Here is a 12,552-nt window from a genome sequence, read left to right as displayed (position 1 = left end):
GCGGTCAGCAGTAGTGCACCTCAACCCTATGTATTGTGGACCTATACCAGTCCTTATAGAATGGCAGACTGTACCTCACTCAACCCTATGTACTGTAGAACCCTAGAGAGACCAAGTTACCAGTTCTTATAAGGACCTTTGTGGAACAAGTAGGTTGTGACTGATTAGCAGACTGTACTTCAGTCCCTATACCGATGAAGGACTGCTGCAGTATAGGGCAGCGGTCAGCAGTAGTGCACCGAAACCCTATGTATTGTGGACCTATACCAGTCCTTATAGAATAGCAGACTGTACCTCACTCAACCCTATGTACTATATATGGCTAGGGGCTTCTGCGCTCTATGGGCAATAGAAGAAGGTAATAAAAAAGCAGCGAGTGAAGGAAGCAGTAATCACTGTATGAGTTGGCTCTCAATAATGTGAACTAAAAACAAAAGTGGGGGTGTGTTGCGCTAACTTATAACCATAAAATATGAGAAAATAATGAATAAAATAAATAGCCCTAATACTGGCAAAAAATAAGTGCAAATAGACTTATAAACGGTGAATAAAAAGTGCAACCGTGCATTAATAAATGAATCAAAAAGTGGCTCTGTGCATAATCCAGGTAAAATTTGCTACATGCAACAAAAAGCATATATATAAAAAGACAGTGTAAAATGCAGTGTCTAAATTATTCCAAACAGGAATCTGATATCAGCAAATTAAATAAATTGCACAAATAGTGACAAAAAGATATATAATGAAATTAGCAATAGAAAACAGATATAAATCAAAGTGACAGCAGTGAATCACACTAAAGTGTCCCATACATGATCCAATCGTGCAACTCGATAAATCTCAATAATTAAAGTGCAATGTGCCGAGCCGACAATCCTCTGGTGATGATCCGTGCCAGTGATGCTAGTGCTAAATAATTACCTCACCGCTGTAAGGTAAACAGCGAAAATAATTCAGGGCAACCAGGTGGCAAAGGATGATCAAGGGGATGGCTGCACAACGGGCTCTTGGAGATAACTCAGACTCCTCCAACTTTCTCGTATGTAGTAAATGGTAGGCAAGCTCAAAGGGATAAGCCAGAGAAAACCACCATGGTGTAGTATTTTGAACACATAATATTTATTAAAAAATATATAACTACTCACAAGGGAAGTTTGGACAATGCACAGTAACAGCAGACCGGCGAGCACCTAGCTCGGATATAAACGTCACTTCCGGGTTCCTACGCGTTACATCATCAAAAGACTTCAACTGGGATGTTTCAATAGGGACCGGAAGTGGCTTTTGAGTATACTGGGCGGGTAGGCACCGCCCTCTATTTGCATATTTTCGCTGCATACAGCAACTAACACTGGCGGGAGTGAACCAATCGGGACGAGCGGGTGTGTCCCTGACTGGATTCGCCTCCCACCACGAGCGCATATAGTATAATATAGCCAGAACGGCATACAAACGAGGGGGGGAGGGAAGGAAAAAATGAAAAGAAAAAAGTAATACATTCAAGGGCCGCTACCAACAACGGAATACCCTTAAATTCCGCCAACGGCTAACATTCATGTATTATGTCCATTATGAAAAAGGCAAAGCCAATTTAAACTATAGAGCTCGAGCGGCGGCCATTTTCTTGGAGTCTTTTCGGACTTCATAAGCAGCCATTGTTCTGGTGGTTAGTATTTTAAAGGGCTAACATAGAAGCGGCCATAAAGTAATTAAAAAGAATAAGGAATAATATTGGCAGCAACATAAAAAAGGACTAAAAAAACGCCTCCAGTTTAAAATAACAAAAAACAAAGGTCTGAGTTAGTAATACGGCCGTATGCGGTTTAATTATATATAATGATTTTTCCGGCAAATATTAATTAATTAATCTATATATGAGTGATCGTTCCTTTTCTCCTATGGCTGTATTACTAAGTCAGACCTTTGTTTTTTGTTATTTTAAACTGGAGGCGTTTTTTTAGTCCTTTTTTATGTTGCTGCCAATATTAATCCTTATTCTTTTTAATTACTTTGTTTACTGCCATATTAATGGCCGCTTCTATGTTAGCCCTGTAAACGGTTGCACTTTTTATTCACCGTTTCTAAGTCTATTTGCACTTATTTTTTGCCAGTATTAGGGCTATTTATTTTATTCATTATTTTCTCATATTTTATGGTTATAAGTTAGCGCAACACACCCCCACTTTTGTTTTCAACCCTATGTACTGTAGTACCCTATACCTTACCAGTCCTTATAAGGACCTTTGTGGAACAAGTAGGTTGTGACTGATTAGCAGACTGTACGTCAGTCCCTATACCGATGAAGGACTGCTGCAGTATAGGGCAGCGGTCAGCAGTAGTGCACCTCAACCCTATGTATTGTGGACCTATACCAGTCCTTATAGAATGGCAGACTGTACCTCACTCAACCCTATGTACTGTAGAACCCTAGACAGGCCAAGTTACCAGTCCTTATAAGGACCTTTGTGGAACAAGTAGGTTGTGACTGATTAGCAGACTGTACGTCAGTCCCTATACCGATGAAGGACTGCTTCAGTATAGGGCAGCGGTCAGCAGTAGTGCACCTCAACCCTATGTATTGTGGACCTATACCAGTCCTTATAGAATAGCAGACTGTACCTCACTCAACCCTATGTACTATAGCACCCTACACCAGGTTATTACCAGTCCTTATAAAGGACCTTTGTGGAACAAGTAGGTTGTGAATGATTAGCAGACTGCAGCAGAAGGGCAGCAGTCAAGTATAATATTCTTTCTATATTTGGAAGAAAGAATATTATACGTGTACAAGCCTATTACCATACCAGTCCTGAAAAGAACCTTTGTGGACCTAATAGTAGTAACAGCTACTGATTAAACTGACCCTCACTGCCTCACACATTGCTTCCTGCCTGTCCCTATATAAACTGACAAAACAGAGGCTACTGGAACAATAACTGGAATAGCACTTTTGTGGACCTGATAGTAACAGCTAATGACTAAACTGACTGTCCCTACAGCAGACACACCGTCCTGTCCCTTTCTCTATAGTGACAGAGGAAAGAATGTAAAATGGCCGCCGGATCGGGTGTATTTATAGATTAGGGGGAATGTCCAAGTGTCCATGTGCTGTAATGTCTCAATTGGCTGTCCTGTACCCCATGATGGATGTGTCATCATAGGTCAAAGTTCTTTTACACAGTAAACACGGAAGTCCGCTTGGCGAACGGTGGCAATATTCCGCCGATCAGGTGAATCGCGAACAGCCGAAATTCGCCGCGAAACGACCGCCGGGCGAACCGTTCGGCCATCACTAGTTGTGGGCATGGTACAGAAGATCTCAAGATGTCAGAGGCTGCGGGCATGGTACAGGAGATGTCAGAGGCTGTGGGCATGGTTCAGACAATATCAAGATGGCAGAGGCTGTGGACAGGCTACAGGAGATGTCAGAGGCTGCAGGCATGGTACAGGAGATGTCAGAGGCTGTTGGCATGGTACAGGAGATATCAGAAGCTGTGGGCATTGTATAGAAGATGTCAAGAAGGCAGAGGTTGTGGGCATGGTACAGGAGATGTGAGAGGCTGCAGGCATGATGCAGGAGATGTGAGAGGCTGCAGGCATGGTACAGGAGATGTCAGAGGCTGTTGGCATGGTACAGGAGATGTCAGAAGCTGTGGGCATTGTATAGAAGCTGTCAAGAAGGCAGAGGTTGTGGGCATGGTACAGGAGATGTGAGAGGCTGCGGGCATGATGCAGGAGATGTGAGAGGCTGTGGGCATGGTACTGGAGATGTCATAGGCTGTGGGCATGGTACAGGATATGTCAGAGGCTTCAGGCTTGGTACAGGAGATGTCAGAGGCTGTGGGCATGGTACAGGAGATGTCAGAGGTTGTGAGTATGGTACAGAAGATGTCAAGATGGCAGAGACTGTGGGCATGGTACAAGAGATGTCAGAGGCTGCGGGCATGGTACAGGAGATGTCAGAGGCTGTGGGCATGGTACAGGAGATGTCAGAGGTTGTGAGTATGGTACAGAAGATGTCAAGATGGCAGAGGCTTTGGGCATGGTACAGGAAATGTCAGAGGCTGTGGGCATGGTACAGAAGATGTCAAGATGGCAGAGGCTGTGGGCATGGTACAGGAGATGTCAGTGGCTGTGGGTATTGTACAGGAGATGGCAATATGGCAGAGGCAGTGGGCATCGTATAGGAGATGTTAGAGGCTGAGGGCATGGTACATAAGATGTCAAGATGGCAGAGGCTGTGATCATGGTACTGGAGATGAAAAATTGGATTTTTCTTATAACAAAAAGTAGGACTATCATTTGTTTCAACATTTTTCGTCTTTTTTCATTTATATTGCAAAAAATTAAATTCCCAGAGGTGATAAAATACCACCAAAATAAATCTCTATTTGTAGGAAAAAAGGACACAAATGTTGTTTGTGTACAGCATTGCATGACCGTGCAATTACCAGATAAAGCAGCGCAGTGCCAAATTGTAAAAAGTGCTCTGGTCATTAAGGGGGTAAAACCTTCCAGGGCTGAAGTGGTTAAGGTAAAAAACCTTCATCCTTTCCATCCTCTGTAATAATTCCTGTAACATCCTAGTATATGATCTATATCTATGGAGATGATATCTGATTGGTAGAGACACTAAGGAATGGGGGATGGAAGAATAGTGCTTTAATGTGAAGTGTCCCCCATGTGAATGTAGAATCCCATTGTAAATGTGGAATATCCACCAATATAGTACTTGTATCTCTAATATATCCCAGAAGTCTCAGCACTAAAGGCTGGAAATGTATATCCACCCCCCCCCCTACATTCTCCATAAGGGATATTATTCCTGACACAATCCAGTGACCTTCAATGGGAACTCCTGATTGGTGGACTTTAGGAAGGTGATGGAATATTGGGGTCACTGGGGTATCCACCATCAGAAATTCTGCTGTTTTATTACATAAACCCCCCAGATCCTTTCCTTTATAAATCAATTTCAGAAGCCCCTGTATGAGACGCTGTGTGAGGTCCTGCTTAATAACAGGGTACATAAGGGGGTTACTGAGCTGTCACTGCGCCCCCTCTTTATACTGGGTAGACATAAGTACTACAACAGCTTCACCTTTATCAGCTTCCCTAATAACAAGATCTTTCCTCTGTATAACATTCTGTATATCCTGATATTCCGTTCTAGTGATGTTATGTTACTTTTCACTAAATCTGAATATTCCTCATATTCATCTTATAATATAATATCATGTGTCTGGATTTGTCTCTGCAGGTTGAATGGATGTGGTGTGACTTCCTCCGGCTGTGATGATCTCCAATCCATTCTTATCAATAATCGATCCCTCACCAAACTGGATTTATCATATAATGATCTGGAAGACTCTGGAATAAAACTTCTATGTGAGGGGCTCAGAGATCCTGGCTGTACTCTGCAGTGGCTGAGGTGAGAATTATCCTATAAATGATATAATATATTGCAGGATTCTGGTATAAAACTTCTATGTGAGGGATCCAGACATGTCACCTAGATGGAAGTTATACAAAGACAGACTTCTGATTGGCCGGTTACTCTGGGAGTTCCCATCATAGTCCTTCAGGTCACTCGCTGTTATTGTCTTGCATCCCCTCCCCCCTCCACTGACTATCAGAGATCAGACTTTGGCTGGGGGTCACACTGGAGGTCACAGCGGGTCACAGCAGGGGGTCCGGTGCGTCTCCATACACCATTTCATGCCCAATTTCTGTCTGAATTTTGGGCTGAATTCGGACCTGAAACAGACCAGAAGACGCACAGGACTCCGTATTCTCTTCATTCAGTGACCAATCATAGACAGATGGTCCTCAATTAGAATCTGGAAGGACAGAGCGAGTCTCTAGACCAGAAGTGACCCCTAGATGGCAATAAAATCCCCCCATCCTTGTAGATATAAAATTGTCACCTCACTGAGCCTCAAAGAGAAGTCCTAGTCATTTCATCTACAAGCCCAGCAGGGGACGAGGCCGATACAGGGAGAAGACCCCGAACTGTCTGCCAGACATTGATTTATATCAGAAATCAGAGGAATCTATTTTATCTCTCATACAAAATAAAATATGATTGCAGAGAGGTGGAAATAATTCCTCCTGATTGGAATAGATCAGGAGCAAGCACTGATTGGTCTTGTTGGGATCAGACTGACATGCCGGTGTTACCAATCCTCATCCATCAGAACCATTCATGGTCCATTTAGCTCTGGTTCCTTCAGAACACAGGACCGGCTTGTGGGCTGGGCAGGGAACACCCCCCAGGGTTGATTGGCTGATGGCTAAACTCCACCCACATCCATAAATTGAGGATCCTGAGATATGGACGGGGTGATTCCCATGGTGCCGGTCTAACCGGTGAATAGCGGATGTTCCTGACATGTTCCTGTCACAGGATAATCCTCAGAAAATGTTTATTTCTGTTTTATTCTCACAGCCAGACTGTGTCTGTCCTTTTGTCTTTATTGTACTTTCTGTCATTCTTTATCTTTGTACATATTTTATACACTAAATAACAAACTAGTGTAGCTCTGCTCTATTACACAGAAAGACAACCTACCTGCAGACAGAGGTAAGTGTTACCACAACCCCAGTGTTACTATATGGCTGTGTAACTATATAACAAACCACCTAACCACCTGATCCTGATACTTCCAAATAATAATTACACAACAAAAATGATAATACAAAGCAAATACTACATACAATATATGTCTGCTACTACCACAACCTCAGTGCTGGAACAATGTGCTGCAGAATAATGAATTGGAATTAATACACTTTATACAGAAAACTAACAACTTTATCCCGGTAATTGTAGAAATGGAGTCGGTGAGGATTTCCTCTCAGTAGTGCCACATCCAAAAACTTGTTAGAAACAAAATAAATACCCCTAAGGGGGATTTTTATGGCACTTGTATATATAAAGCCGTGCTCTGGAGAAATGTTACTTTGTAGATAAATCTCCCCCTATAATCCTCATGATTCATGTGTTCTAGTAAAGGTACGCTGTAATCCAAGGTCCACTTTGTATTTTTGCAGCATTGATTTCTTACTTTTGTAAGTCCCAGCAGGCCGCCGCCATTTCATGTGTGGGCATCTGAAGCCAGACTGTATCTCTTCCTGTATTCCATGGTTACCCAGCATGCACCTCCAGATCTTGCACATGCTCAGAGCAGCACGAGCCGTGTAATAGGTTGTAGGTCGGGTTTCCATAGCAACAGCAGTGTCAGAGGAAGGTCCTGCCCCTTAGCTATGGAAACCTCCCCTCCCCCTCCAGGAAGCAGGAAGTTTATCTACATTTACAAAGATTATAAATCTAGAAATACAAAAATCTCCTGCAAAAGGAAATTACTTTATAAAAGATGATAATTGTAAATGATATCCCTTGTTTATGTGCAGATGTGTGTGTGTGTATATATATATATAACATCTACACAGAAAGAGGGATATCATTTACAATTAGCATTGTTTAAAAAGTAATTACCTTTTGCAGAAGCTGCCCCATCAAATTATCCCCATCAAAACTGCCCCATCATACTGCCACCATCAAAACTGCCCCATCATACTTCCACCACCAAATTTCCCCATCCTATTGCCCCATAAAAACTGTCCCATCCTAATGCCCCATGAAAACTGCCCCATCCTGTTGTCCCATCAATATTGCCCCATTATACTGCAACTATCAAAATTGCCCCATCATATTGCTCCAATCAAAACTGCCCCATCATACTGCCACCATCAAAATTTCCCCATCATACTACCACCATCAAAATTGCTCCAATCAAAATTGGCCCATCAAAACTCCCTCATTCTATTGCCCCAATCAAATTCCCCCCTTAAAATTACCCCATCAAAACTGCCCCATCATACTGCCACCATCAAAATTACCCCCATCATATTGCCCCATCATGCTGCCACAATCAAAATTGCCCCATCATACTGCCACCATCAAAATTGCCCCATAATACTGCCACCATCAAAATTGCCCCATCAAATTGCCACCATCAAAATTGCCCCATCAAATTGCCCCATCAAATTGCCCCATGATATAGCCACCATCAAAATTGCCCCATCAGCACTGCCCTACCAAATTTCCCCAAGAAATTGGCTCATAAAAATTGCCCCATTATGCTGCCACCACCAAAATTATTTATTGCCCCAATCAAAACTGACCCATCACAATTGCCCCGTTATACTGCCCCCATTAAATATGCCCCATGAAATTGCTCCCATAAAAATTGCCCCATTCTATAGCCCCCATCAAAATTGCCCCATCATACTGCCACCATCAAAATTGCCACAATAAAAATTGCCCCCACACAAATTGCCCCATTATATTACCACCATCAAAATTGCCACAATCAAAATTGCCCCATCAAAACTGCCTCATCCTATTGCCCCAATCAAATTGCCCCATCAAATAGCCCCCTTAAAATTACCCATCAAAACTGCCCCATCATACTGCCACCATTAACATTGCCCCAATCATATTGCCCCATCATACTGCCACAATCAAAACTGCCCCATCATATTGCCCCCATCAAGATTGTCCTATCATACTGCCAACATCAAAATTGCCCCAATCAAAATTGCCCCATCAAAACTGCCTCATCCTATTGCCCCATTATACTGCCACCACAAAAAATGCCTTATCATATTGCCCCATAAAAGCTCCCCCATACTATTTCCCCCCTCAAAATTGCCCCATTATACTGCCACAATCAAAATTGCCCCATTATACTGCCACCACCAAAATTGCCCCCTCCTATTGCCCCCATCAAAATTGTCCCATTGTACTGCCACCATTAAAATTTGCCCCATGAATATGCCACCAACAAAATTGCCCCATCATATTGCCCCCATCAAAACTGCCCTATCAAATTTCCCCATGAAATTGCATCATTATACTGCCACCACCAAAATTGCTCCATGCTATTGCCCCATCAAAATTGCCCCATTGTACTGCCTCATCACAATTGCCCCATTATACTGCCCCCATTAAAACTGCCCCATGAAATTGCCCCCATCAAAATTGCCCCATCATACTGCCACCACCAAACTTGCCCCATTATACTGCCACCATCAAAATTGCCCCATCATATTGCCCCCACCAAAATCGCCCCATAATACTGCCACCATAAAATTTGCCTCATCAAAACTACCTCATCCTATTGCCCCATCAAAATGTCCCCATTATACTGGCACCATCAAAATTGACCTCTTCGGGGGCGTGGCTAGCCAGGAAGGAAGATGGACATCTGATTCCTCAGCTCGTAAACTGGGACCTTTTACCTCACGTCTCAGGCCGACATCGACGAACCATCCGTATTCCGCACAGTAAGGACCGGAGAAAACGATGAGCTCATCTCGGAAGAGACTCACCGATCGCAAACCTCAGAAACTCACTGAGTTTGCATACAAACCGGCGGATCGTTCCGCGCCCAGTCAAAATGGCGCCGACCGGACTGCACGAAGCAAGGCATACAATGTTCCGATCGATCCAGCGATGGATACCCTGGACACAGGTACTCCTTCTTCACCCCCTCTTGACCAAACGCTCAATTCTTTACTGGCAAAGTGCGGCTAGACACGCCACCGCTGCGGCCTTCCCACCCCCCAAATTGAGTCCCAGGCTTCAACTCCTCTGTTTTCTGGACAGGCCCTGCAATCCTCCATGGCTGCCTTTCCCACAGCGGGCCAGCCAGTGCTGGACACAACTTTAAAGGAGATGCTCCTATCCCTCCAGTCTTCCTTAATGACTGATCTCTCCTCAATGTTCTCTAAAATCACATATGATTTTAACTATTTATCTGACAGAGTGACTAAAACAGAAACGGCAATGGCTGACTGTTCCACTACAGTCAATGACATAATTGACACCTGTGAGGACCTAAAAGAAGAACAATCCTGGATAAAAGCCAAACTGGCCGACCTCGAGGACAGGTCTCGCAGGAACAATCTCAAGCTGCGGGGGTCCCCGAAAATGTACCCCCTACTGATCTACCACGCTACGCCAAAGAGCTCATTCGGGTTCTAATACCAGATGTATCCCCACGCGACTTGATCATTGACCGCATTCACAGAATTGCCAAACCGCCCCACTTAGCGGCCTCGGTCCCTAGAGATGTGCTCATGCAAATCCATTTCTACCACGTGAAAGAAAGAATACTACTAGGCATGAAAGAAAAATCTCCTTTACCGTCTCCTTATAAAGGGTTCCAATTGTTCCCGGATCTCTCCAAATATACCTTACAAATGAGAAGGCATCTTAATCCAATCACCAAGTCGCTGCAAAACCACAAAATCCCCTACAAATGGCGCTATCCAGCCACACTCCTCATTGCCAAAAATAGTCACACACATGTGATTGGTACGCTTGACAAGGGCCTTCATCTCCTCCACTCCTGGGGTGTTGTGATCGAACCCCCCATCTTGACCAACCATCAAAGAGCTCAACCTGGGCCCAGTCGAAACCTTGACTTTAACAAATCCTAAGGCTGCCTCACCTACTACTACTCGGCCGCTTTATGCTGTTCTGTTTCACGTTTTATTGGCTCCCGGGAGCTTTGATTTACCGACACCCCACCTTTCGTTTCCTGGATATCCGAACTGTTCAACCCCTATTTGGAGGCTTTAATAAGTGCTACTTGCACCCCTCCAACAAGTTTTCTTTGCATATTTTAATTTTCTTTTTTTATTAATACCAACGCAAGTACATACAAGCTAGCCTAGAGTTCTGAGACAGATTTGTATCACTGGGACACACTAGTACCATCCAATTTCACTCTCTGCCTCTTTCTCTGTTTTATTTTTAATTTAACCAGCACAGTATTGCTCTATCCACAGCTCAGAGACCACTTAAACTCCCGTCTCCTTTGACCGACACTTTTGTGCCTGGCTACGTATAGCTTTTGCTCAATACTGAGTTCCCCTAATCGTGAGTGATCCCAATACAATACTCCACCGATTGCTCACTTTCTCCAACACAGGATGTCACTCACCATTGTGTCTCTGAATGCCAATGGCTTAAACCATCCGGCCAAACGCCACTCACTGTGGAAAACTGCCTCTGACCTCCGTAGTGACATAATTTGCGTACAAGAGACCCACCTACTGCCAGAGGACACCCCGCTCTGCAAACACCATTTGTTTCCTCATCTCTTCCATGCCACTCATACCACCAAATCTAGAGGAGTTATGATCGCTGTCAAACACACTGTTGACTTCCAACTTCTAGATGCCACATCAGACCCAGAGGGCAGATACCTCATCCTCACCTGTAACATTAACCGAACAACCTATAAGCTCCTTAATGTTTATGCCCCTAATTCCCTTCAATTGAGCTTCCTCCACAATGTACTCCGACTCGCAAAACCTGATCAAAAACATCGATTCATAATGTGCGGTGACTTCAACTTGATTCCAGATCCACTGATGGATTCTACATCTACTGCTACAAGACTCGGGTCACCTCTGAGAGACTTCATTTCCAACCATGACCTTTATGACATCTGGCGTTGCCATCATGGCTCTGAACAAGACTTTACCTTTTTCTCCACCAGACATCGTTCTTACTCAAGAATAGATCTATTCCTATCTGATAAGTGGACCTTGCAAAAAATTGTAGATTCTGCAATCCACACCACGACTTGGTCAGACCATGCCCCTATTTCTATTTCTATCGATACTTCCCGTTCCTCCCCCACTGCTCACCTATGGAGAGCTAACAACTACCTCCTCCAAAACGATCAATACACATCAGAAATCTCGACCCATATTACAGATTATTTCCAGCTCAACAAGGGCACTGTGTCTGATCCAGGAGTGGTGTGGAGTGCCCATAAAGCATATGTGAGAGGGGTACTCATAAAATTGGGTTCCCTCCACAAGAAAAAGAGGACGCAACGTTTTGACGAATTAACAGCCCAAATTTCTGCATTAGAACTGAAACATAAATCAGACCCTAGTCATATATTGACAGACAAATTATTGTCCCTCCGTCAGGATCTCAGGACCTTTTTGCTCCACTCTTATGAACATCTCCTGACTCAACCTCTAATAAAGCAGGCAAAAAACTAGCACAACGCATAAAAGGGCGACGCCTTAAGACCAAAATTACCCATTTGATTCACCCCCATACCAAAATTAACCTTAATGACCCCCAGGACATTGCTGACGCCTTTAGTTCCTATTATAGTGACCTGTATAACCTTGCACGAGACCCTACTATTCCACAACCTTCGCAAACTAATATCGACAATTTCCTTCAAAATCTAGACCCCCCCACTTTGACTGCTGACCAATTGACCGAACTCAATGCCCCGTTCTCTGAACAAGAAATTTTGGAAACTATCAAAACACTGCCAAATGGCAAATCTCCAGGCCCAGACGGACTCACTGGAGAATATTTTAAACAATTTGCTCCACTTCTAGTCCCCCATTTGACTGAACTTTTTAACAACGTTGCCTCCTCTTCTACTTTTAATAAAGAATACTTAAAAGCATTTGTGATAACTATACCTAAGCCAGGGAAAGAAC

General features: G+C 43.7%; 1 protein-coding gene across 1 annotated transcript in view; it reads left to right on the top strand.

Annotated features, from left to right (window-relative positions):
* Positions 1 to 12,552, top strand: part of LOC143961712 (NACHT, LRR and PYD domains-containing protein 12-like) — a 145,251-nt gene that overhangs the window by 75,578 nt on the left and 57,121 nt on the right. Inside the window, exon 6 of the mRNA XM_077471040.1 lies at positions 5,261 to 5,431. Coding sequence (XP_077327166.1) covers positions 5,261 to 5,431 — 171 coding nt within the window. The remainder of the gene's footprint in view (positions 1 to 5,260; positions 5,432 to 12,552) is intronic.

Source organism: Lithobates pipiens, unplaced genomic scaffold, assembly GCF_037356315.1.
Source record: "Lithobates pipiens isolate NorthernLeopardFrog02 unplaced genomic scaffold, aLitPip1_a1.2 Scaffold_8, whole genome shotgun sequence".
NCBI classification, from domain to species: Eukaryota; Metazoa; Chordata; class Amphibia; order Anura; family Ranidae; genus Lithobates; species Lithobates pipiens.
This window is presented reverse-complemented; position numbering and strand designations above follow the sequence as displayed.